Genomic DNA, 27,971 nt, shown 5'->3' with positions numbered 1-27,971 from the left:
TCATTATGATACTGTAATTCATTTACGTAGACATAAAAAAAAAAATGTATATACACTGCTCAAAAAAATAAAGGGAACACTTAAACAACACAATGTAACTCCAAGTCAATCACACTTCTGTGAAATCAAACTGTCCACTTAGGAAGCAACACTGATTGACAATAAATTTCACATGCTGTTGTGCAAATGGAATAGACAAAAGGTGGAAATTATAGGCAATTAGCAAGACACCCCCCAAAACAGGAGTGATTCTGCAGGTGGTGACCACAGACCACTTCTCAGTTCCTATGCTTCCTGGCTGATGTTTTGGTCACTTTTGAATGCTGGCGGTGCCCTCACTCTAGTGGACCCCTTGTGAGACCATATGCTGACACATGCACATTTGTGGCCTGCTGGAGGTCATTTTGCAGGGCTCTGGCAGTGCACCTCCTTGCTCTAAGGCGGAGGTAGCGGTCCTGCTGCTGGGTTGTTGCCCTCCTACGGCCTCCTCCACATCTCCTGATGTACTGGCCTGTCTCCTGGTAGCGCCTGCATGCTCTGGACACTACGCTGACAGACACAGCAAAACTTTTTGCCACAGTTCGCATTGATGTGCCATCCTGGATGAACTGCACTACCTGAGCCACTTGTGTGGGTTGTAGACTCCGTCTCATGCTACCACTAGAGTGAGAGCACCGCCAGCATTCAAAAGTGACCAAAACATCAGCCAGGAAGCATAGGAACTGAGAAGTGGTCTGTGGTCACCACCTGCAGAATCACTCCTGTTTTGGGGGGTGTCTTGCTAATTGCCTATAATTTCCACCTTTTGTCTATTCCATTTGCACAACAGCATGTGAAATTTATTGTCAATCAGTGTTGCTTCCTAAGTGGACAGTTTGATTTCACAGAAGTGTGATTGACTTGGAGTTACATTGTGTTGTTTAAGTGTTCCCTTTATTTTTTTGAGCAGTGTATTTCAGTGTTCTTCAATCCAGGTCCTGGAGAGTGACATTACGTGCAGGATTTTGTCCCAGTTTAGCGCTACACCTCATTCAACACATGGAGGCCTTGTTTGGAAGAATCAGGTGTGTTAGTGCAGGGATGGAACAGAAGCCTGTACACTTTGTATCTCTCCGGGACCAGGGTTTGTGACCACTGCATCCAAATAGGTAGGCTATGTCCAAATAGATATTATTAGTATGATAGTTTTCACTCCGCTTACAGCTCAGCTGGTGAGTACAGTTATGGGTAGGCTGTGTCTGAAATGGCACTCCATTCCCTACACAATGCCCTACTTTTGACCAGACCCTGATAGGAGCCTGATTGGTCAAAAGTAGCGCACTACTGTATATAGGAAATAAGGTGGTGTTTGAGACGCAGACTGGTAGAAGGCTCAGTTGTCCAGTCACATCGTGTTTGGCCCAGTGAGGTCAGAAGAGGCTCCAGCCCCGCCCCCTCACTCCGTCTTCCAGACCGTGTTGAGAACCTTGACCACCTCCTCATAGATGATGAAGACGATGGCCACATCCAGACACACACGACCCAGCCGAGGAACCGTCCCCTTATAGAACCTAGAGAACACAGAACAAGGAGAGTAGAACATCATATCCGTAGAACTCAGGATCTCTATGGAGTAGAACCTCAGGAATGAGACGAAATGAGCAGTAAACGATACCATTAGGTTCCTTAAGGGAGTTATACGTAACGTTTGATCGTATAGAAGTGTATAGTGGTGCACTTACGCTCGTACACCCTCGTGTCTCATGATCTTCAAGGCACAGTCCAGCGTACTCTTATACTTATGAGCCTCCAAACCCTTAGAGAGAAAGACGCAGGGTTATTCACTTAGACAGGCGTGGAGTTACGCCTTACATGTATTTCGAACACTTTCAATCCTTTCAGATGTACACAAGTGCCTGTAGCGGTACTCTATCCTGTACCTGCATCCTGGTCTTGATAACATCTAGGGGGGTGTTCCCAAACACGCTGGCTGCTCCAGCGACGGCTCCAAACGTTCCCGTCACCACAGGGTTAATAGCCTTATTGGGGTTATCCCCTGGGGAGAGGAGATACGGACAGAATGTTCTTTAACACTCACCCAAGTGGGATATACACAGTACGCTTATCAAAGAGAGTACCTTTTTACAGGTATAGAGATCCACTAGAGGTCAGCATTGTCTGTGTGGTGTAGACAGGCATCCAGGGCCGGTATTCATAAACGTGTCAGAGTAGGAGTGGATCAGCTCCCTTCTGTCGATGCAATCATACTCATTGCAATCATACTCATTGTGATCTAAAGGCTAAGCTGATCCCCAATCAGCACTCCTACTATGAGACACTTGATACATATGGCCCCTGGAATCCTGATAATGATGGCTGACACTCCCGTACCTTTGTACCAGTTCCTGAGGGAGGTCATGACATAGAAACGGATGGCCTGGTTGGAGCCCTGCTTCAGGACGGTGGCCGTCAGGCCCTGGTACGTCCCTTTAATACCTGGGGGACAGTAGCAGAGAGCAGCAGTTAGCATCACTGGATGTAGTAGCAGCATGATGCACTGCCCTCTTTAAAGAGTGACTGAAATTCTGCAAGGTTTTTTCTGTTGCTCATTAAGAAAAATAAGATTTCAATCTTGGGGGTGTTGGTTCAATGTGGCAGTTACTGATTTTTGTCCCCCATGAGACACCATAGGTACAAAGCCAGTATCACTTACTTAAATTAAAGAAGCCAGTTTTATTGCTTCTTTTATCAGCACAACAGTTTTCAGCTGTGCTAACATAATTGCAAAAGGGTTTTCTAATGATCAATTAGCCTTTTAAAATGGTAAACTTGGATTAGCTAACACAACGTGCCATTGGAACACAGGAGTGATGGTTGCTGATAATGGACCTCTGTATGCCTATGTAGATATTCTATAAAAAATCTGCCGTTTCCAGCTACATTAGTAATTTACAACATTAACAATGTCTACACTGTAATTCTGATCAATTTGATGTTATTTTAATGGACCAAAAATGGTATTTTCTTTCAAAAACAAGGACATTTCTAAGTGACCCCAAACTTTTGAACGGTAGTGTATGACAGTTCATACACACAATAAGTAGGTCACATGAGGAGAGGCGTTGTGCTGTGAGGTGTTGCTTTATTTGTTTTTTTAAACCTGGTTTGCTGTTCACTTGCGCTAATATAAGATGGAAGAGAGTTCCATGCACTCATGGCTAGGTATAATACTGTACGTTTCCTTGAATTTGTTCTGGGCCTGGGGACTGTGAAAAGACCCCTGGTGGCATGTCTGTTGGGGTAAGTGTGTGTGTCAGTGCTGTGTATACGTTGACTAGGTAAACAATTAGGAATTTCCAACACGTGAATGTTTCTTATAAAAACAAGAAGTCAGTCTTTCCTCAACTCTTAGCCAACAGAGACTGGCATGCATAGTAATAATATTAGCTCTCTGATTACAATGAAGCGCAAGATGTGCCGCTCTGTTCTGGGCCAGTTGCAGCTTAACTAGGTCTTTCTTTGCAGCACTTGACCATATGAACAAAACGAACCTACTTGCACTTTTTAGTCAATTTTGGTACTGGAAATGTTTCTGACTAAAATCGATGTCACATAAGCCGTTTCCAATGAGAGAAGTTGATTCTCAAGTTTCGTTCATCTTTAAACAATAAATGTAAGTGTGAATCTCAAAGGACACCCTATTCCCTAGTGCACTACTTTTGGCCAGAGCCCTATGGGCGCTATATAGGCAAAAAGGTGTAATTTGGGACATATTCATGGCCTTTGTTGATCATTCAAGGTTAGGGTGGTAGGATCAGGTAGGATTACCCTCCCTAAACCCTAGCCTTAAATCAGTGTCTAGTCTAGGGCAACTTCCCCCTCCTTCCTTACCTTGGGTTCTGATGATCTCCCTGACTCCATGGTAGAAGCCTCTGTATTTGGGGTTGGCTGAAGACTGGTCGTGGATAAATTTAACCTTGAGAGAGAACACAGGAACAGCTTGACCACCAAACATACACAGATACACGCACGTACGCGCAGACACAGACAGACAGACAGACAGACAGACAGACAGACAGACAGACAGACAGACAGACAGACAGACAGACAGACAGACAGACAGACAGACAGACAGACAGACAGACAGACAGACAGACAGACAGACAGACAGACAGACAGACAGACAGACAGACAGACAGACAGACAGACAGACAGACAGTATTATTAAGAAACCCAACTGTGCTCCAGGAAAAAGAGCATTATGTTTTTTTCTTTATTGTATTATCAGTTTGACAGAGCACTGAGAGCAGACAGACAGCCTTGAGAGATGTTCTTATCTGTCTGACCTTTAATTCAGAGAATATTAAAGAGTATGATTGAAGGGAATACATTCCTGGAAGGCTCGGGTCAACCCTCATTCAGCTGTTGGATTAGATTTGTATCAAATAGAGACTGATTTGGGATGAGGTCTTCCTATTCAGATCTAAAAAATGATCAGCTAGACAGCTGACTCCTTACCGGTGGGTAGGGGGTATCAGTGACAAATCTGAGAGGAGGGGGGTGGGGGGATAAAGACAAGAGAGAGGGAGAGACAGAGAGAGGATACGAGGCTATAGAGAAGAGACTGGAAGAGGAGACGGAGCTATAAAGAAGGCTATAGAGATGCTCTGTCTCAGACATACCTTGACAGTCTCCATGGGACAGACTATGACTACAGCCTCCATGACTCCAGCACCAAGCCCACATAACAGACCCCTGGTGCTGTTCAACTTCCCTGCCTCGTCACGGGCATGGTTACTGAGATACTCAAACACACCAAACCTGAGGAGAGAGCGAGAGAGAGGAAGATGGAGAGAGATAACATGTTATTATACAGCCCAGTCGATTAGTTCAATCAATGTTGTTCTCATGAGAGATAACATGTTAGTATACAGCCCAGTCGATTAGTTCAATCAATGTTGTTCTCATGAGTGATAGTCATTGATAACAAGCAGAGTAGTTGTTGCTCAGGTTTGAGAGTGATACAGTGATATCAGGAAGAGTTAGGCTTGATTCTAGACTTGAGTTTGAATATTGTCTAAAACAGTGGTGTGATCGACCCGTTAATCTGCAAGGCATTTCTAGTTGATCGCCAAACATTTCTGTAAAAAAAAACAACGATAAAGCCTTGTGTTTTTATTTTTTTATTAGTCTCGCGCGCTGTTGTTGGTAGGTGCGGCCAATTCAACTACCGTGCGCGCCGGGTAGGCAAACTGTTGCCATTTCATGTGTCTGAAGGTACAAACTCTGCCTTCCCTGTGGGCCTGGAGAGGAAATCAAGTGCACTATGCTTCCGCTGGCCAATCAAATTGTTCAGATGACCGAGTCTGCAGTAACGTAGCAGGTGTAAAAGAAAGCTACGGCAAAATTGATACTGTGAGATATCAAAACGTTTAAAACCATGACTAGAGAGACTGTCAACGAATACAGCAAAGAGCTGCTGTTTTTATGAGTGAGTTCATGTTGAAGTTCTTACTCAGCACTGTCAACACTTTGTATTCAACACTTTTATAACCCATAAAATGCGCGTTCTTCCTATTTCCACTCAGCGCTACAACAAGCAGTGCGGCAGTAATAAATGAGTAGGAAAGTGTATCTATAGGCTTGAGTTGTTGTTATTATTAGCGGCTTGGGTCTTTTTTAAAATCATGGGGTATTTTACTTTCTCTGTTCACAGGATTAACAACATGAATTTGTGGTGCGACTCGAGTTCGCCATCAGCTGGAAGACAGTGTCCCTTTTTGGTCAGTGTCAGTGGAGGAAAGGGAGAGCGGAGGGATGTTGAGAGACGGACCCGCAGTCTGCTGCTTTCTCCCTCTGCTGAGACTGACCATCAGATACAGGCACCATCAGCCCAGTAAAATAAAAATCACATTATTTAAATGTATGATCACTCAGCTGTGCCTCACAAGTAATACAACCATGGATTGATTACCTGTGTGATCATACCTCACAAGTAATACAACCATGGATCGATTACCTGTGTGATCATATAGCCTATCTCCAATTTTTTTATATAATTTAAAAAAAATGTCCCGAACAACAATTCATTGGCAGGTAAATTCAAGCAAAGCCAGTATGTGGTGATAATGTATTGGGCCTATAGCTTACTGCACAAACATCATTGCTATAGTACTGTTTTTAATGTGTTATTGTTGCATAGGCTTATATTTTTAAGTCATGTTAATAAAAAATAAGAGCCGTAGATCTTGGCATTTTGACTCAGAACGTGATCTTGACTCAGAAAATATTGGTGACCACTGGTCTAAAATCTAATACTAGAATTTCATAGAATATCAGACTAGAACCTTCAATCTAGACAGTTTTAGAATCATTAGACTCAATAGAATATCCCTCTATCCTGGCTCCTTGTTACCTAGGTGACAGTAAAACAAATAGACTGATACTGTATAACTGTGAAGATGAAAAGGGTCAGAGTTGCTGATATCTCTGGATGAGATATGGAAACAACAAAGAGTCTTCAAAGAGTTCTAACTCCACTGGACACCTTAGAGGAAGCCAGGTTGGGTTTAATCAGCTGATGAGCAGAATTTCACACAAGCTTCCTCTCTGAGCATCATACAACTGCTTAGTAATCTTAGTAGAAGTCTTTGCCCAGTCCTATCACTAGTCGCTTTAAACAATGCCATTTTATATAATGTTTACATACTCTACATTACTCATCTCATATGTATATACTGTACTCTATACCATCTACTGCATCTTGCCTACGCCGTTCAGCCATCGCTCATCCATATATTTATGTACATATTCTTATTCATTCCTTTACACTTGTGTGTAAAAGGAAGTTGTTGTGAAATTGTTAGATTACTTGTTAGATTTTACTGCATGGTCGGAACTAGAAGCACAGGCATTTTGCTACACTCACATTAACATCTGCTAACCATGTGTATGTGACCAATAAAATTTGATTTGATTTGAGGCAAGAGGCAAACGACTTTGTTCGATGCCCAGGTGAAGTGAAACAAACTTCTATTGATGCAGAATGTTTTACTACCCAGCAGGTAAGGCACATCCTTGTTTAAAAATGTAGCCATAAAGTCTGATGACTCAGCAAGCAACGGATGCCCGGCAACTGCTACCATGAAAGCGAGCTGAGTGTTCTGTCTCACCCCAGGAGTGTGTGTATGTGTGTGTTAAGCTTCACTGTAATCAGTTAGGAGATGCTGTGCCAGGGAGTCCTTCACTGGGAAGGTTATTTATAGCAGGAATTGGATTGTGGTGATTTCAGGACCAAACACAACATGGAGGAAGAGAGGAGGAGAGGGGAAGGAGGGGAGAGGGGGAGGAAAGACACTTTGCCACTTAGTGTTGATTAAAGGTTTGTTTTCTTGTAACCTGGTAAAAATAAATACAGATATTTTATTGTGTTACTATTTTCTTGTTATCTATTTTTGAATTTTCATACTTTTTAACTGCATTTTTGGGAAAAAGCTCGTAAGTAAGCATTTCAAGGTAAAGTCTACACTTGTTGTATTCGCCGCATGTGACAAATAAACATTGCAAGATCAGGCGGGTTTCACGAGGCTAGGTTTCTTGTGCCTCTGCCTTCTCACCCGAGAGTTTCTGGTCTGACCGATGTCTTCTTGTCTGTCTCGGACGTTGACGATCTGTCTCCATCTCTGGGTGTGTCTCGCTGTTCTATTTCGTCATCTCTTCTCCCTCCACCCCTCCTTTTGCTCTCACTCTCTTTCGCTGTCTTTTTTTTGCCTCGTTTTTTTTTGTTCATTAAAATGCAGCATCTGTTTCTCTGTCTCTACTCAAGAATCATGTTCGTTTGTTTGAGTGATAGCCGCTTCACAACTCGCATACGATGTAGTGCAGGAACACACAGACACGGACTGGCAAACAAAAGGCAATGATGCCTTTATAGATTGAAAGTAGTTTCAAAACAGGTGTCTCTCTCTCATCCACCTTAATTGGACTGCAAGGAAGTGGCAGTATAGGTTTTTTCACTATTTTATACCTTACCCCATTAAAATTACTTCAATGTGCCAAGGCTTAACTACCTCCTCTCTTTAGCCAATTCAAAGTGACAGAATTTTTTTAATCGTCCCAACATGATGAATAACAGTTGGTCCGGCAGCCAAAGTCCAGAATGAGTCAGAGGCACCTTGGTCGTCACAGAGACCATGGAACATCTCTAAAAACCCCATTGGGGCTCTATCTGCAAAGTCAGTTGCCCCTCGCCAAGAGATGAGGGGAGGAGGGAGGTATTTGGGAAAGTAAAGGATGAGGGAAAAAGGAAAGGGGTGGATGAGAAGGCAGGTGGAGTTAAATGGGAGGATGAAAAAGGTCAGTCTCTCCACTAAAGCCCAGTGTCTCTCTGGCCTCACCCTCACCACTCTCTTATCTCCTTCACTCCCCGTCCTTCCCCCCACTGCTCCACACTGTACATAACAGGCAATCAGCTAATGGGATGGGGGGGATGGTGGGAAAGGGGAGAAAATTATGGATTGGTAGGGGGAGGGGGACAGAGGGAATGGGAGAAGAAGTGGGGAGAAGAAAAGCACTCCCTCCTTTTTTCATAACCCAATTATGTAAAACACACGCACACACACACACACACACACAGCTGTCAGACTAGACAGATGATGTGGCCTACTCTTGTTGCCCTGTCCATCTCTATGCACTGTTTCCCTACTGAGCCCTTCCCCTAGGCTGGCTGACACAGACACACACGCACACAAACACACACCAACAGGTTTTCATCTCTGTATCTCTACTTATACAAGAATTGGCAGCTCTGCTCCGCTTGGCTGGGTCTGTCCACTCTAAAGACAGGCTCTGCTCTGTAACACACATACACACAAACAAACACATTCAGAGAAAGAGAGATGCTAAATAACCCTGTCTGAGACTGAGGTCTCCATAGAACGGTCGTGTGTGGAATAAAGCAGGTAGGTCGAATAAATATAACCTCTGGGAAAGAATAACATAATTACACACAAGACCAGTGGGACATTTCAGCTATGTATTGTGAGTAATAGACCAAAATAATTGGTGTGTGTGTGTGTGTTTAGGGCTAGATGCTATCCACATACCTGACAGCTGATTTGGGTATGGATCCGTAGAGCAGTGAGCTGAGTCCTCTGTACAGTCCTCTCACCCCGTGACCCTGTACCGTCTGCTTTACACAGTCACCTACACACACATCAATACATGAACACACAACCAGCTACGGACACACGGAGAGTATTCAAATAACTTCATATTCACACATGGAGAGAGAACTCCTTGACGAACATAGCTATTTAGTATGAGGCAGAGACAGCTGTGTGCAGGGCTCATTAAGATGGTCTCAGATCCTCAGAGCTCCAGCCAAGAGAAGCCAGACTGACTGTGTGTGTGTGTGTGTGTGTGTCATACAAACAAGTAGTGTGACAGCCTGCCAGAATCACTAATGCACCTGAGGATGATGGGTAATTTGATAATTAGATCCTAAGAGGGACAGAGAAAGAGAGAGAGGGAGCGAGATAGTGAGAAGAAGAAATGGAGCGTGAGCAAGAGATAGATGAATTGATTTGGTCGACACACTGACGACCCTGTATCTCAGAAAGGTTAGATGCATCGGGGAAGAAGAGGTAGAGAGGTATGAAGGGAGATGGATAGAGAAAGTCTTGTGTTGCCGGGTGAGAGGACACACACACAGAGTCAGACACTCACCAATGCCCCTGTATTTGGGAGGGTTGGCCTTCTCGTCCAGCTGTAGCTGAGTCTTCACATACTCAGTAGGGAAGGTGATACAGATCTCTATACCCCCTGCTATACCACCTGTAGAAAACACAGAGCGGAGGTCAGATAAAGCTTTACAATCTGTAGAATGAGATGGACAGAAAGGAAAGCGACATTTAGTTACTGTAAACCGCCCACATTCAGGCCAGGGTCGATCTCAAAAATGGCATCAGACTTGAACCAAACGCAAACGTTGTCGAACCGTCTGTGCTTGCTGGGGTTCTGTATGTCATCGTCATTTTGTAGCGAATGAGTCTGAACTATGCAGAAAACAGAGAGCATTGGTCAGCTAAGCTTATCAACCAGAAGATTCCTTTTGTGAATCTTTGGGTAGCTAGCCTTTGGTACCAGACAGTTGGTACCAACAAATTGCCTTCTACAATGACAGGCTGGCTAAAGCAGGCATTCACTTTGGGCAGAGCCAGTACATCATGGATCATAACAATAACCCTAAATATGGCTGCCATCTTTAAAACATAAAAGCCCAGAGAGTGTGAGAGGAATGTAATGTACTGGATAAAGATGGATAGAGCCATTTTCTCTATGCATGAACGTGTAGCTATTAGGTCCAATGAACGAAGAACAAAAGAATGAATGAATGAATGAATGATGTAGGATGTTGGACAGCTCTACATTGTGGATTAGTTCAGAGGATGGGGATGAGAGTGTTAAGAGCAGCACTGTGTGCAGATGAGTCACTTAGAAAAGAGGGAAGGGAGTGCGAGAAGCAGAGGAGAGAGGGAGGAGTGAAGGCTGACGTTAATTAAATTATCTGCTCTGTCCAGAGGGAGGGGCTCCATTACACAGGCCAAGACCTCCATTAGCTCAATGACACACAGAATTACCCCATTTTCATTTCTTCTCTCTCGCTCTCGCTCTCGCTCTCGCTCTCTCTCTCACACACACTCACATTCAAATCCCAGAGGCCCATCTGTATAAAGAAATAATGGGAAGGGTTCAGATATGTCATCCAACTGTGTGACAGCTTGGCATCCATCCAACTTCTGCTGTTATTGTAGGCCAAACCTCTCTATCTCTTCCCTGCAGCACTTAGAATTACATTATTCTGCAGGTGACAGGAGATATATTTAACCCATTACATATACAGAAGATATAGAAGGATTTTAAGTGGTTGCTGGTTATATTTCAGTTAAATTACACATTGATGTATGGTTGAGTGAGAGTATTCAGAAGGGCTTAATGCATTTGCACAGTGTTTTTCTCAGCCAAGATAAGGTTGTACAACAGTCTAGAAAGCTAAGTCATGATCCCTGTACACACACATACACACACACACTGCTCTAATTCCTCTAATCCCAGTGTTAAGTAAGGTTCAGCAGATCACATGAGGTCCACTACATTTCACACTAGCAAACTCACCCAGGATGTACAGGTCAGTATGTCTACAATAGGCTTCATTCATCCCAGACAGAACTACAGTTTTACATGTGAAGCTATTGGTGAAGCAGTGTCATGTTACAAATTTGCAAAACATATGATATGTTACGAATTCCAATTTGTTGTGGTTAATGTTAGTTAGGTGGATAACGCTAACATTAGCTAGCTGGCCAATGTTAGCTAGGCTAGGGGTTAAGGGTTAGGCTTAAGGTTAGGAGTTAGGTTAAAGGGTTAAGGCTAGGGTTATGGGAAGGGTTAGCTAAAATGGTTAGGGGAAGGGGAGGGGATAGCTAACACCCTAAGTAGTTACAAAGTAGTAAGTAGTTGAAAAGTTGCTAATTAGCAGAAATTATAAAGTTGTCCGTGATGAGACTCAAACAGGCAACCTACTATCCTTATGTTTTTACCTTAAGTAACCTTCTGTCTTATGTAACCATATCAACCGTAACATATCATACTAATTTGTCTCCTGGATTTACAACGTCTAGTTACAACGTCTAGTCTATGAGACCAGTCTGATCTGCGAGCTGTTGGCTAGAGTGCACATGCCAAGACCAGAGTAGGCACATTTGCTATTTAAGGCAAATGCTATGGAAACACATTGACATTGACATTTTTATTAGGTACATGAAAACGTAAGTGAAAAAATAAATTTTGTGTGCACTACTTGATTTTTATCTGCAACAAATTATTTTGGTAAACAACCTGGTCTCAGAGCATTTTGTATTATTCTGTAAGTAAATCCGAGACACTCATATCATACTAAATTGAGTGTCTCGTTTGCAAAATGTACAATATGTTATGAATTTGCAAAACGTATGATAAGTTAAGAATTCTAGCTAGCTTGCTAATGTTAGGTGGGCTAGGGGTTAGGGTTAGTGGTTAGGGATAAGTTAGGTTAAAGGGTTAGGGTTGTGGTTAGGGGAAGAGTTAGCTAACATGCTAAGTAGTTGCAAAGTAGCTAAAAAGTAGTAAGTAGTTGAAAAGTTGCTCATAATGCTAAAATTGTCTGTGATATGATTCAAACTCTCAACCTAAATAGAGCCCAATCCAACCCTGTCCACCCTTACTCTATATAACCCATCGACAAATCATTCTCATTTACAACCATCCCTCACGCGCACACACACACACACACATACTCCACCCTTACAAAGCAGATTTACAGTGCTTTCAGAAAGTATTCATACCCCTTGACTTATTCCACATGTTGTTGTGTTACAGCTTGAATTCAAAATTATTTAAATACTGTATAAAAAAAAATCTATTTAAAAAAAAAAATCTATTGAAAATTTAAATACATAAATATAGAACTTAGAGTTCTGTAATCACACCCCTGAGTCAATACTTTGTAGAAACAGCGATTTCAGCAGTGAGTCTTTTGGGGTAAGTCTCAAAAGCATTCCACACCTGGATTGTGCAACATTTGCCCATTATTCTTTTCAAAATTCAAAAGGCACTCGCACATCTGAGCTATCTTTTTTGCAGGTGCATAGTAACAGTTGAATAAAATGAATTATGAATTAAAGCCACCATTTCAGATTACTCTGACATTTTTCTCACGCTGTACCCAATGATTTATGAAAATTTGCTTGATGTGTCGAAGTCCTCATTGTGGTTTTACAGACGTGTTTAATATGTTTTATATACACACTTTATTTGAATACTTATGAAATACACATTGTTATATTTGGTGAAACGTACTTATTTTCCCTCAACTCCAACCCCATTTGATGCATTGAATGGATGTGGGTGGAACTATGTCTACATAAGGATGCTAATTGAAAAAAACTCACAAAAGCTCAGACGAAGCCCTTGAGGTCGATACGTAAAGCTTATTAAAGAGCAGTGTTGCTATCAAGGGCAGTGTGCAGGTTTCTTCTTTTTTCCCATTATTCTTTTCAAAATTCTTCAAGCTTTGTCAAATTGATTGTTGATCATTGCTAGACAACCATTTTCAGGTCTTGCCATAGATTTTCAAGTAGATTTAAGTCAAAACTGTAACTTGGCCACTCAGGAACATTCACTGTCTTCTTGGTAAGCAATTCAGGTGTAGATTTAGCCGTGTTTTAGGTTATTGTCATGCTGAAAGGTGAATTAATCTCCCAGTGTCTGGTGGAAAGCAGACTGAACCAGGTTTTCCTCTAGGATTTTGCCTGTGCTTAGCTCCATTCCATGTATTTTTTCCCCTTCTGAAAACGTCCCAGTCCTTAACGATTACAAGCACACACCACTGGGGCTGATCGTCAGAGTACAGAACATGTATTGTCTTGGGCCTGGTTGAGTGGACAGGCTGCAGCCCAGCAGTAGAGACACACATCCCAGCCAAACAACCCATAGGAACCCTCCACACCATTACACACTATTAGATCAACCATGGAGGAGAGAGATAGAGAGACAGAGGGACAGACTGAGAGAGGGAGGGAGACAGAGAGAGACAGAGGGACAGACTGAGAGAGGGAGGGAGACAGAGAGAGACAGAGAGACAGACAGAGACAGAGGGACAGACTGAGAGAGGGAGGGAGACAGAGAGAGACAGAGCGACAGAGGGAACGAGAGATAGGGAGAGGAAAATAGAGATTAAGAGGGTTGAGAGAGAGAGAGTTAGATGGAAAATTGTGAAGAAAGTGGATAGCAACAAATGGAGAGCGAGCAAGGGAGAAAATATGTGCAAGAGCAGAGAGGGCGATAGAGAAGACCTCTGAAGTGCTATCTATTGGCCTGCTGTTGAGGTAACTCTAATGAGTGTTGGCCACATCATCTGCTCCTGATGAGAACTTCACTGAGAAAAACTAACGTTCAAAATCACCAGACCTGGCAAACAATAAACATAACCCTATCTTGCAACACCACAGTTTCTGGACCAGAACACCATAATGTGTAAGAACACAAAAAATACTAAACATGGGAAAATGATGTATTCTTTAAATATATTCTTACTTATCCAAGCTAGTCATATTAAAATGAAATATGTTCTTTAACAACAGAGACTAGAGAGAGAGCGAGTGGGAGAAAGAGAGAAGTGGAAGAGAAAATGAAAGACAGAGAGAGAGTGTGTGTCTGACAGGAAGGGCAACAGGGGTTTCGGGATTTGACGTTTTGCCCCCGAGGGCGCTGGTGGGTCGTGAGTCAGATTCAGGGAGAGTGTGTAGAGTCTATTACCTAGTGTATTGGGTGCAGTGGAGTGTGAATGAGCAGGGAGTGAGTACACACTTTGACAAGCCCTCTGAGTCTGAGAGGAGACAGCCACTCAAAGAACTTAACTGGAGCACGAGAGAAAGTAAAAAAGAGGGCGAGAGAGAAATGGAGAGAGAGAGGGAGAAAAGTTGCTCCAGACAACCCTGCAAGCACAGAGCAATACAAAAGTACTCTCTCAAACCTCACACACACTTACACAAACGCACGAAGCACACACACACACACACACACACACACACACACACACACACACACACACACACACACACACACACACACACACACACACACACACAGAAAACCCATCAGAACCAGAAACCCATTTAAAGCTCTCATCCCCCAGGCCAATCTTGCCTCATATCAACAGCCTCCACCTCTCAACATCACCCATTGCCATTAGCTGCTAGGAGTGCAGGGGAGGGAGTAGAAGGAGCTCAAACACCCAGCATGTGCCTCAAAGCCATTGTCTGGGTTTGTAAGAGATGTAGGATTTTTCTTCCATTAAGCTACGACTTTCTCTGTTCTGTCCATGTCACTTCCCCCCTCCAGGCCTATACAAGACCTATACAACCACACATGCACACATACACATACTAACTCACTCCACCCTTTTACCCCTTCCTGCATTACACCAGTGCCAAAAAGGGAATATTTCTCAAAGGCTAAGCTACATCAGTTATGACACCACACACGTGGAGTCAAACTACTGTAGAGTCATACTGAGTCAAACTGGCTGTAGTCTTTATCTACGGCCCTGAGTTAACCTTTTACTGCAGTGGATTAAATCAGGGTCACACGGAGTGTTTCTTGGTAGTCAAGAGTATACACCTCACACACATGGTTTTGGGCTTTAAAAAAAGACACCTGTTTCATTTCAGATATAGATTTGAAATGTATTACATTTTGAGTGTGCATCCCAATATTACACTTTATATGCATCACAGACGACTGAAATATAACAAAGCCGTTTGACATAGAAACACAAAAGTTTATTCATTCTGAAATTAATCTAGGATATGTACTCCAGTTACTAAACAAAGACTGCCACCAAACAAGCAGTACACACTCACAATCTCTCGCATACACACATACTCCTCCAAGTGTAGAGAAGAATAACCAGATATAGCCAGTGGTGTACTACTTATGTCGTTTTTGGGGGGTATCTGTACTTTACTATTTATATTTTTTACTGTGCTACATTCCAAAACAAATAGATACTTTTTACTCCCATATATTTCCCCTGACACCCAAAAGTAGTTGTTACATTTTGAATGCTCAGGCAGGACAGTGATATGGTTCAATTCAAGCACCTATAAATATAACACGCTGTCATCCCTACTCTCTCTGATCTGGCGGACTCAATAAATAGAAATACGGCATTTGTAGTAATGTCTGAGGGTTGAAGTGTGCTCCTGATTGTCGTTCATTTTTAAAACGAGAACATTGTGCCATCTGGTTTGCTTAATATAAGGAATTTGATGTATAGCATTTACTTTTACTTTTACTCAAGCATGGCGATGTCGTACTTTTTCCACCACTGTGCTTAAGTACATTTAAAACCAGATACTTTTAGCCATTTACTCAAATAGTAGTTTACTGGGTGAATTTTACTTGAGTCACTTTCTATTAAGGTGTCCTTACTTTTACTAAATTGTGACATTAGAGTTATTATTCCATCACTGAAAATATCTGTGGTTCAATGTCTGGGCACTGAGAGAAGTGCTAGTCTGATTTATTAACTGTCAAACTGGGTGTCAGGAGGATTGTGTATCTTCTTGGTGTAGTTAAACATTAGCTTGGCTGTTGATTGAGTAATATCTCAGGTCAGAATTAGACACGAGCACTTTACCTGATTACTTTTATCTCGCTGAGTAGATCAGGTCCTTGGGTATGACACTGTGACTTCAACACACACACTCATATACTATACATTTTTATTTATTTTTATTTAACCTTTTTTTAACTAGACATACACACACAAGCTATTCATCTACATAACAAAATACCCTTGTTCTCCCCATAAATTTGCACCCATAGATTCAGACTGTAATAAAAACAGGGACGAGAGAGAGAGAAAGATTCTACAGATAAGCAGGAATCAACTGGCTAAGATGAGTGGAGTGTACAACTAGAGCAAACAGGTTAAATAAGAGTTTGGCTGACAGAGAGAGTAGCCTGTTCCTTTGGCTGTTAGCGTTCCCGGCCAGCTTGTCTGATTAGTCTGGGTGAAAGGATAGGAAGGGAGGGAGGAGGCCAGTTGGGTTTCTCAAATCTAAAATCTTGATTGATGGCCTCATTTTATATTTACCAATGGCTGAGAGGAGGAGAGTCAGGAGAGACTGTTTATGAAATGGCACCATAGACTGTTAGGGTTGTGAAAGGTATTTGGACATTTTATTTGCACAAACCTGCGGTACCAAAGTCATGAGTTCAAATGTAACCTAGTTCAGCTAGAGGTTACAGTGAAAAACCACTATGGGCAATTTCACGGAAACGGAATTGAGCGGAGATTATTCACTTAAAAAGTGTGCCAAACAAAAAACATTCATCAAAGTTTAACAAACCATACAACTCTATGCACAAGGACCGCTTTTAACAAATTACACAGACAATTTTACAAAAACACATTTACTGGAAGAACTGTGCAGATGCCAACTTTGGTAACAGATTTGAGGTAAAATGTGACTACATTTTCCAAAAACTCTGTTGAATATCTGCTCCAAATTAAGATTCAGAGATGTCTGCAGAAAGAATGGGGTGTCAGCTAGGACATGACACCTTGAGGTTAAAAAAATCTGTTTTGGTTATTGAACTACAGTAAGTGAAGTGGATTACAATATCCTCCTTTGCATATTTGGGTATTATTCTACACACAGGCTTTTATTTTAATGAGCTCTGCCACTAAACAAGAATACATTTGAACCAATCATAGATGTCTATTCACAAGTTTGGACATCAAAGTACAGCACAGTAGGACTCAGTAAAGTAGAGTACAGTCAAGTAGAGTACGTTACAGTACAGTAAAGTATAGTACAGTTCAGTACATTATAGTGTACTCAACTCTAGTGTGCTCTACTGTGTACTGTACTGAACTGTACTCCACTCTATTCTACTCTACTGTACAATACATGACTGTACTGTACTGAACTGAAGCATACTCTATGTTTATTTACTGTACTGTACTGTACTGTACTGTACTGTACTCTACTGGATTATAATGTACTGTACTGAACTATACTCTACTTTTCTTTACTGTACTGTGCTCTACTGGACCGGACCAAATCTGAACAAATCATGGACATCTATGTTTGGGCCAATGAAGGCCAGACGTCTGTGGATGTTGAAATCAAGGCTGGTCCAGACCAGACCAAAAAACTGCGACCAAAAGTATGCCAGTGGAAGGGAGGACAGTAGCAGGTGATCCAACTGTGGTTTGTAACTACTATGATATCTTATTGAAGCCAAATTCCGTTACCAATGAGTTTTTTTGAGTTTCGAGTTTTAATCACTTAATAATTCATAAACAAAATGTATATTAGTAAAAATACTATAACTAATTGATCGGTCTCCCTGTGTTGATATTACATGCAACATGCAATAATTTCAAAGGTTTACTGAGTTACAGTTCATATTAGGAAATCAGTCAATTGAAATAAATTCATTAGGCCCTAACCTACGGATTTCACATGACTGGGAATACAGATATACATCTATTGGTCACAGATACCTTAAAAAGAAAGGTAGGGGCGTGGATCAGAAAACCAGTCAGTATCTGATGTGACCACCATTTGCCGCATGCAGCACGACACACCGCTTTCACATAGAGTTGATCAGGTTGATGATTGTGGCCTGTGGAATGTGACCTGTGTGGCCCGCTCTCCCACACAACACCATACACGCTGTCTGCCATCTGCCCGGTACAGTTGTAAACAGGATTCATCCGTGAAGAGCACACTTCTCCAGCATGCCAGTGGCCATTGAAGGTAAAAATGTGTCCACTGAAGTCGGTTAAGACACCGAACTGCAGTCAGGTCAAGACCCTGGTGAGGACAACGAGCACGCAGATGAGCTTCACTTAGACGGTTTCTGTGGCTACTTTGTAATTTCATAGTTTTAATGTCTTCACTATTATTCTACAATGTAGAAAATAGTACAAATAAAGAAGAACCCTTGAATGAGTTGGGGTCCAAACTTTTGACTGGTACTGTACATGTTACCTCAATTACCTCAACTAACCTGTACCCCACACATTGACTCGGTACCGGTACCACCTGTATATAGCCTCATTGTTTTTATTTTATTGTTCCTCTTTTATTTTTTACTTGAGTTAATTTAGACAGCTAGCTAGCAGCTATATTTAATATCAAGCTAGCAAGGTTTTCTTGAGGGCTTGAAAGCAGCCCGGAACGCGGTTAGCCATTGTGGTTGGGACCGCAGATTGTCTCAGGTCTGTGGCTGTCTAGATCCCTGCCGTTTGTTGTTTTCAATCTTCCCTGTGACCTGCCCTGTCTGGAACTGCGTGGAGTAACAGCATAACCTACGTTGCTAAGCTACCATGATAAAGACCAAAGCCAGCGGGAGTACCATTGAAGGCAGTGGTGTCTCTCTGTCACACGCAAAGGATTTTTTAAATGAAGAAAAATAGTTCTACAAGCAGTTGTTACAACAACAAGCAAATAGCTTCAAGTGTTGTGTCCAAATACTGGTGGATTCAACTAATAAAATAATAGACTACCTGACCAGAGAGGTCCAGGACCTGAAGAACAGTTTGCAGTTCTCCCAGGGTCAGCTCAATGAGTTGAAACAGGAGAACGGCGAGATGACAGACATCTGTAAGTCATTGAGAGAGGACATCAATTTTGTGTGTGAATCCATGATAACAATGACGGATTGTCGAGGGACAATCAAGGCGGAACAACATGGTTGTGGATGGAATTGCAGAATCTCCTCGAGACTGAGGACAAAGTGAGGGAAATGATCTCTGAGAAATTGAAGATGGACCACAGGAAGATTGAGGTTGAGCATGCCCACAGGACTGGAAAACCCACCACCAGCCCAGGTGACAGGCCCAGGCCAATAGTGGTCAAGTTCCTGAGGTTCAAGGACAAGGTAGCTGTTCTGGAAAGAGCCAAGAACTTGAGAGGAATGTACACAGTGTATTCGAAAGTATTCAGACCCCTTGACTTTTCCACATTTTGTTACGTTACAGCCTTACTGTATTCTAAAATGGATTAAATAAAACCTTTTCCTCATCACCCAATCTACCTACCTCATCCCCATATTGTTTTTATTTACTTTGCTGCTCTTTTGCACACCAGTATCACTACTTACACACCATCGTCTGCTCATCATCATCTGCTCATCTATCACTCCAGTGTTAATCTGCTAAATTGTAATTACTTTGCTACTATGGCCTATTTATTGCCATACCTCCTCATGCCATTTGCACACACTGTATATAGACGTTCTTTTTTTTCTATTGTGTTATTGACTGTATGCTTGTTTATTCCATGTGTAACTCTGTGTTGTTGTTTCTGTCACACTGCTTTGCTTTATCTTGTTGTCAACTAACCTACCTGGTTAAATAAAGGTGAAATAAAATAAAATTCAATCTACACACAATACCCCATAATGACAAAGAGAAAACAGGTTTGTAGAAATGTTTACACATTTATTAAAATGTAAAAACAGAAATACCTTATTTACATAAGTATTCAGACCCTTTGCTATTGAGCTCAGGTGCATCCTGTTTCCATTGATCACCCTTGAGATGTTTCTACAACTTGATTGGAGTCCACCTGTGGTAAATTCTATCAATTGGAACTCATTTGGAAAGACAACTATCTCTGCAGCACTCCACCAATCAGGCCTTTATGGTAGAGTGACCAGACGCAAGCCACTCCTCAGTAAAAATCACCTGACAGCCCGCTTGGAGTTTGCCAAAAGGCACCTAAAGGACTCAGACCATGAATAACAAGATTGTCTGGTCTGATAAAACCAAGATTGAACTCTTCGGCCTGAATGCCAAGCGTCATGTTTGGAGGAAACCTGGCACCATCCCTACAGTGAAAGCATGGTGGTGGCAGAATCATGCTGTGAGGATGTTTTTTGGTGGCAGGAACTGGAAGACTAGTCAGGATCGAAAGATGAACGGAGCAAAGTGCAGAGAGATCTTTGATGAAAACCTGCTCCAGAGCCCTCAGGACCTCAGACTGGGGCAAAGGTTCGCCTTCCAACAGGACAACGACCCTAAGCACACAGCCAAGACAACGCAGGAGTGGCTTCGGGACAAGTCTCTGAATGTCCTTGAGTGGCCCAGTCAGAGTCCGGACTTGAACCTGATCGACAATCTTTGGAGAGACCTGAAAATAGCTGTGCAGCAACGCTCTCCATCCAACCTGACAGAACTTGAGAGGATCTGCAGAGAAGAATGGGAGAAACTCCCCAAATACAGGTGTGCCAAGCTTGTAGCGTCATACCCAGGAAGACTCGAAGCTGTAATCGCTGCCAAAGGTGCTTCAACAAAGTACAGAGTAAAGGGACTGAATACTTATGTAAATGTGATATTTCCGTTGTTGTTGTTTTTTATACAAAAAGCTGTTTTTGCTTTGTCATTTTGGAGTATTGTGTATAGATTGAAGAGGGGGAAAAAACAATTTTATCAATTTTAGAATAAGGCTGTAATGTAACAATGTGGAAAAAGTCAAGGGGTCTGAATACTTTCCGAATGCACTGTATCTTCCTCAATGAGGACTATCCTGAAGCTGTGCGCCAGAAGAGGAAAGAACTTATCCCAGATAAGAAAGCTGCGTTGGGACATACATCCGCTATGACAGGCTCATTGACCACCCTCCTTCCCAGAAGCCTGGAAGGGATGAGAGAGCCAAGCCTATGGGTTCGTAACTTCAACCCCACATGAACTCACACACACACACACGCACACGCACACGCACACACACACACACACACACACACACACACACACACACACACACACACACACACACACACACACACACACACACACACACACACACACACACACACACACACACACACCAATTGATTAATACACTGCTGGATGTATATTTTCTTCTCTTGCTTTTTTAGCTCTTTTCCATATTATGCCTGTCTCTGATAAGCTACCCAGGAAAGGGCTGACAATAGCCCATATTAATATATGTAGCCTTAGAAATAAGGTTCATGAAATCAATAACTTGCTAATCAGATAACTTTCATATATTAGCCATTTCTGAGACTCACTTGATTATGCAGCAGTAGCAATACAAGGATAAAACATCTATAGAAGAGACACAAATGCTTATGGGGGAGGTGTTGCTGTATATATTCAGAGCCATATCCATGTAATGCTTAGAGAAGATCGTATGTGTTGTGGTTGCAGTTTCACCTGGCACATCTAAAGCCTTTTTGGGGGAGGTGTTGCTATAGGCCACCAAGTGCTAACAGTCAGTATCTAAATAATATGTGTTAAATGCTTGATAGTGTATGTGATGTAAACAGAGGTCTACTTTCTTGAGGACCTGAATATTGGCTGGTTTTCATCAAGCTGTCCGCTCATAAGGAAGCTCCAAAAAACTTTGGAGTACTTTAAATGAAATTATGGGCAGAAAGACAAATTCAACTCCATCTTTCATCGAATCAGATGGCTTATTCATCACAAAACCATTTGATGTTGCCAATTATTTTAATGATTACTTCATTGGCAAAGTTGACAGACTTAGGCAGGAAATGCCAACAACGAGCAGTGAGCAATCGTATTCATGCATAGAAAAGCGAATAATTTAAAAAAAGCAATGCACGTGTGAATTTTGTAAAGTTAGTGTGGGAGAGGTGGAAAAATGATTGTTAACTATCAATATTGACAAACCTCATGGCATTGACAATTTAGATGGAAAGCTACTGAGTATGTTAGCTGACCCTATAGCCTCTCCTATTTGTCGTATGTTTAATCTGACACTTGAGGAAAGTATTTGTACTCAGGCCTGGATGGAAGCCAAAGTAATTCCGCTACCCAAGAGTGGTAAAGTAGCCTTTACACACACATGATAACATATGCACTATACACACGTACACATGGATTTTGTGTTGTAGATATGTGGTAGCGGAGTAGGGGCCTGAGGGCACACACTTAGTGCGTTGTGAAATCTGTTATGAATGTATTGTAATGTTTTTAAAATTGTATAACTGAATGAATTTTGACGGACCCCAGGAAGAGTAGATACTGCTTTGGCAGCAGCTAATGGGAATCCATAATAAATACAAATACAAATACTGGTTCTAACAGCAGACCTATAAGCTTGCTGCCAGCTCTTGGCAAACTTTGGGGGAAAAAATAGTGTTTGACCAAATACAATGCTATTTCTCTGTAAACAAATGAACAACAGACTTTCAGCATGGTTATGGAGAAGGGAAACCAAAATGTACTGCACTGACACAAATGACTGATGATTGGTTGAAAGAAAGTGATAATAAGAAGATTGTGGGAGCTGTACTGTTAGATTTCAGTGCATCCTTTGATATTATTGACCATAACGTGTTGTTGAATAAATGTATTTGTTATGGCTTTTCAACCTCTGCCATATCATTGTTTCAGAGCTGTCTATCTAATAGGACTCAAAGGGTTTTCTTTAATGGAAGCTTCTCTAATGTCAAACATGTAAAGTGTGATGTACCGCAGGGCAGATCTGAACAAGTTGAGGGGACTAAATTACTTGGCATTACCTTAGATTGTAAACTGTCATGGTCAAAACATATAGATTCAATGGTTGACTCCAAAAAGGAAGTTCTGCAGATTTTAGTTTTGTCTTATCTTGATTATTGTCGAGTCGCGTGGTCAAGTGTTGCAAGGAAAGACCTAGTTAAACTGCAGCAGGCCCAGAACAGATCAGCACGTCTTGCTCGTCATTGTAATCAGAGGGCTGATATACACTACCGGTCTAAAGTTTTAGAACACCTACTCATCAAGGGTTTTACTTTATTTTTACTATTTTCTACATTGTAGAAGACACATAACGAAGACATCAAAACTATGAAATAACATATATGAAATCATGTAAACAAAAAAGTGTTAAACAAATCAAAATAAATGTTATAATTGAGATTCTTCAAATAGCCACCCTTTTCCTTGATGACAGCTTTGCACACTCTTCTCATTCTCTCAACCAGCTTCATCTGGAATGCTTTTCCAACAGTCTTGAATGAGTTCCCACATATGCTAAGCATTTGTTGGCTGCTTTTCCTTCACTCTGCGGTCCGACTCATCCCAAACCATCTCAGTTTGGTTGAGGTCGGGGGATTGTGGAGGCCAGGTCATCTGATGCAGCACTCCATCACTCTCCTTCTTGGTTAAATAGCCCTTACACAGCCCGGTGGTGTGTTGGGTCATTGTCCTGTTGAAAAACAAATGATAGTGGGACAAAGCCCAAACCAGATGGGATGGTGTATCGCTGAGGAATGCTGTGGTAGCCATGCTGGTTAAGTGTGCCTTGAATTCTAAATAGACAGTGTCACCAGCAAAGCACCCCCACACCATAACATCTCCTCCTCCATGCGTTACAGTAGGAAATACACATGTGGAGATCCTCCGTTCACCCACACCGCATCTCACAAAGACATGGCGGTTGGAATCAAAAATCTCCAATTTGGACTGCAGATCAAAGGACAAATTTTCACCGGTCTAATGTCCATTGCTCTTGTTTCTTGGCCCAATCAAGTCTCTTCTTATTGGTGTCCTTTAGTAGTGGATTATTTGTAGCAATTTGACCATGAAGGCCTGATTCACACAGTCTCCTCTCAATAGTTGATGTTGAGATGTGTCTGTTACTTGAACTCCGTGAAGCATTTATTTGGGCTGCAATTTTTAAGGCTCGTTACTCTGAAGAACTTATCCTCTGCAGCAGAGGTAACTCTGGGTCTTCCATTCCTGTGGCGGTCCTCATGAGAGCCAGTTTCATCATAGCGCTTCATGGTTTTTTCGACTGCACTTGAAGAAACTTTCAAAGTTCTTGAAATGTTCCGCATTGACTGACCTTCATGTCTTAAAGTAATGATCTACTGTCGTTTCTCTTTGCTTACTTGAGCTGTTCTGGGCATAAAATGGACTTGGTCTTTTACCAAATAGGGCTATCTTCTGTATACTACCCCTAAAAGAAATTCCACAAATTAACTTTTAAGAAGGCAGACCTATTAATTGAAATGCATTCCAGGTGACTACCACATGAAGCTGGTTGAGAGAATGCCAAGAGGGTGCAAAGCTGTCATCAAGGCAAAGGGTGGCTATTTGAAAAATCTCAAATATATTTAGATTTGTTTAACACTTTTTTGTTTACTACATGATTCCATGTGTGTTATTTCATAGTTTTGATGTCTTCACTATTATTCTACAATGTAGAAAATAGTACAAATAAAGAAAAACCGTTGAATGAGTAAGTGTTCTAAAACTTTTGACTGGTAGTGTAAATACTATGCATGCCAGTCTCTTTTGGCTAAGAGTTGAGGAGAAACTGACTGCATCATTTCTTATTTTTATAAGTTTTTTTTTTTCATTGTGTTAAATTGTTTGCCTAGTCAACTTACATACAGCTCTGACACACACATTTACCCCACCAGAAATGCCATCAGGGGTCTTTTCACAGTCCCCAAATCCAGAACAAATTCAAAAAAGCATACAGGAACTCCGTTCCATCTCTTATTGCTCAAATAAACAGCAAACCTGCTTTCAAAAAACAGATAAAGCCTATTTAACCTAGATAGTTTGTGTGTATGTATTGATATGTATGCTACGTGTGCCTTTAAAAAAATATTATGTCGTTCTGTCCTTGAGCTGGTTTTGTCTATTCATTTTCTGTATTATGTCATGTTTCATGTTTTGTGTGGACCCCAGGAAGAGCAGCTGCTGCTTTTGCAACAGCTAATGGGGATCCTAATAATATACCAAATACCAAATTGCATGCTTCCTCATAACTTGAGACATCTGTGGCATTGTGTGTGAGAACTGCACATTTTAAAGTGTCTTTTTATTGTCCCCAGCACAAGGTGCACCTGTGTAATGATCATGCTGTTTAATCAGCTTCTTGATATGCCACAACTGTCAGGTGAATGGATTATCTTGGCAAAGAAGAAATGTCCACTAACGGGGATGTAAACTAATTTGTGCACAACATTTAAGAAAAATAAGCTTTTTGTGCATATGGAAAATTTCTGGGATCTTTTATTTCAGCTCATGAAACATGGGACCAACACTTTACATGTTGTGTTTATATTTTTGTTTGGTATACTTCACCAGTATCCATCACAGGAATGGAGATTTCCGTGATGAAGGCTACTACCAGTGATGTATGCAGTATATACACTAGATTACTTTTAGGGGGTGATTTGTTGAAGCCCCTGTGCCTCCATCTTAGCACTACTCCAATGTAAAAAAAAAAAAAAAAAAAAAAAAAAAAAACATTTTGGAAGCTATATAAATGCATTTATTAATGTCTACATTAGTTATTACATATACCTTAATGCCCACTTTTAAATTATAATATGTGAGTTAAACATAAAAAAAAGAACAATTTACAACAACAAAACATGTCATTTTGTAAATACTTAAATACATGTCATTTTGTCCTTGAAACACTTAATTGAAACACTGTAGAATTCCATCCATTACTATGAAGGACTGCTCCTTCTAGGGAGTGCCAATATGGCCGACCGGTGGCTTCAAAGCCTCTCAATAGCCAATAGATAGCATCAGCAGTACAGGTTTATATACACCATTGGCTACTACTACTAATAGGTAGACGTCTGAGCTATTCAAACCTCATTTTAGAGACATTCTGCTGTTCAGTCCACAGTGTTTGGGTTTCTATATTTGATCCTCATGCAATGCTTGTTTTTGTCTTCCTTCAGAGAGCGACGTGGTGGTTTTTGGGTGGTTTACTTCAAATGCATTCCAGTTCAATTGTAGGGTTATTGGTTTGAATTGCACAGTGTGGAGTCATTTTCAGAAGACACCCCATAATAATGACTGTGTCTGCTGCCTAAAAAGAACAGGGCTGCTAGTGGGAACTAAATGCTGTGGTTTGCTAACCGGACAGATGGATCTGCAACAGATGCTTTTTTGTCATCTCAGTTAAACTGCACAATAACATGAATGATCTGTCTATCATAGCATAATGCAAGAGGAGGTGAACATTTTAGCATTCACCAGTCCTTATAACTAACTGAGTTGTTACTGTCTGGCACTAAAGGGGAGAACTGAGGAGTGATTGTTCTGTGGTGTTCTCTCAAAACCAGGCAGTTCTGCTCTACACTATTAGAAGGCTAGAGCATGTTACCACTGTCAGTTACAGATTAGATCATTTCATAATCATCCATTTGAAATCCTATTGATTAGATTCTAAATCATATTAAGTAGAACATTTAAAATAAATAAATGATAAAGCCAGTAGGCTACTAGTTTAAACAGTCTCACTATTTTGTTATGCGCTCTACAGGCAGCCCAAGCCAATCCCATCTTTAGTGAAATGCACACACTGCATGTGAAACTGATATTAATAACCAGGACTAGCATTTTTTATATTTTATTGTTAATGAACTGTTGAACACAATACAACATGACAGTTCTACTCAATGACATGGAAGCGCTCGCTTCTTGCACGGCTACTAACCAATGAAACACCATCCGCACATGATTTACAACCCCTGGCTGTCAGTGAAAGTGACATGATCGGGAAAAACAATGGTACTTTATTCTACAGGCTGATGCTCCATCCACGCCGATTCTCTATCAAGTAAAAGCATTAAACCGTGTATCACAAAAATGTAAAACCATATATATTGGCATATGTGGTGTCTGAACAAAGGATTACAAAACTTACCTGCTAGAATCGCCTTCCCTGGGTGAGTTAATTTGGCTTTTCCTCCAGGTGCCGCCGCCGCCAGGCACCGTGGTCGGTGAAAGGGACTGATTAGTTGCCTGTTTCCTTCCATTGTAAAGAAATAATTTAACAAATATCTATCTAGCTATAAAACTAAGTCTGCCAAACTGTTATTTTGTCCTAAAAAACGAGTGTATGGTTAATATAACGTTCAGTGCATGCACACCAAGACTAAGGACTGATCAATTTCGCTGTGATGCTGTCTGACCAGTGATGCTGAGTGTAGCCTTCAGACCCCCGCTGTATGTGGACAGTAGGCTACTACACAGCTGGCAGTCGTGCTGGGAGAGAAAGCTATATATCCTGTAGCTGAGGGAGGAGAGACGGGGCAGTTCGGTTCCACACCAGAAGGGCGGGTCTCACATCTTTGCACGCGCAAACCTCGCTATGAGGTGGAGCGCTACATTAGCATAACATACTGTACATTCCCCAGTTCAGCAAACAAACAGATATGTCAATTAAAGTATCAACCCCATTAGACAGCATAATATTATTAACCTCTTAAACTCTGCTGCCAAGCTGTTGAGAGAGAGAGAGAAGTGGTCAAGGCTGTACAAAGGTGATTCAGACCCAAAACACCATCAATCAAGTGCTGTGCCCCAGTGACATCCATCTATCCCTATATGCTACATCCACGAGAAGGATGCAACCAAA

The 27,971-nt window shown here is 41.5% G+C and overlaps 1 protein-coding gene across 1 annotated transcript; it reads right to left on the bottom strand.

Moving 5' to 3' along the window:
• Positions 1-290: 290 nt before the first annotated feature.
• LOC129853728 (tricarboxylate transport protein B, mitochondrial-like) lies at positions 291-27,640 on the bottom strand. Its single transcript, XM_055920076.1, has 9 exons — positions 27,258-27,640; positions 9,706-9,813; positions 9,084-9,183; positions 4,662-4,800; positions 3,871-3,955; positions 2,371-2,475; positions 1,920-2,035; positions 1,722-1,795; positions 291-1,550 (listed from the first exon to the last, which is right to left on the bottom strand). Exons 1-9 carry the CDS (start codon positions 27,367-27,369, stop codon positions 1,436-1,438), a joined length of 954 nt encoding a protein of 317 aa, XP_055776051.1. The 5' UTR covers positions 27,370-27,640; the 3' UTR covers positions 291-1,435.
• Between the last annotated feature and the right edge of the window lie 331 nt (positions 27,641-27,971).

The sequence above is a fragment of the Salvelinus fontinalis genome, chromosome 4 (genome assembly GCF_029448725.1).
Source record: "Salvelinus fontinalis isolate EN_2023a chromosome 4, ASM2944872v1, whole genome shotgun sequence".
Lineage (NCBI taxonomy): Eukaryota > Metazoa > Chordata > Actinopteri > Salmoniformes > Salmonidae > Salvelinus > Salvelinus fontinalis.
Note: the sequence above shows the minus strand (reverse complement) of the source record. Positions and strands in the feature narration are given on the sequence as shown.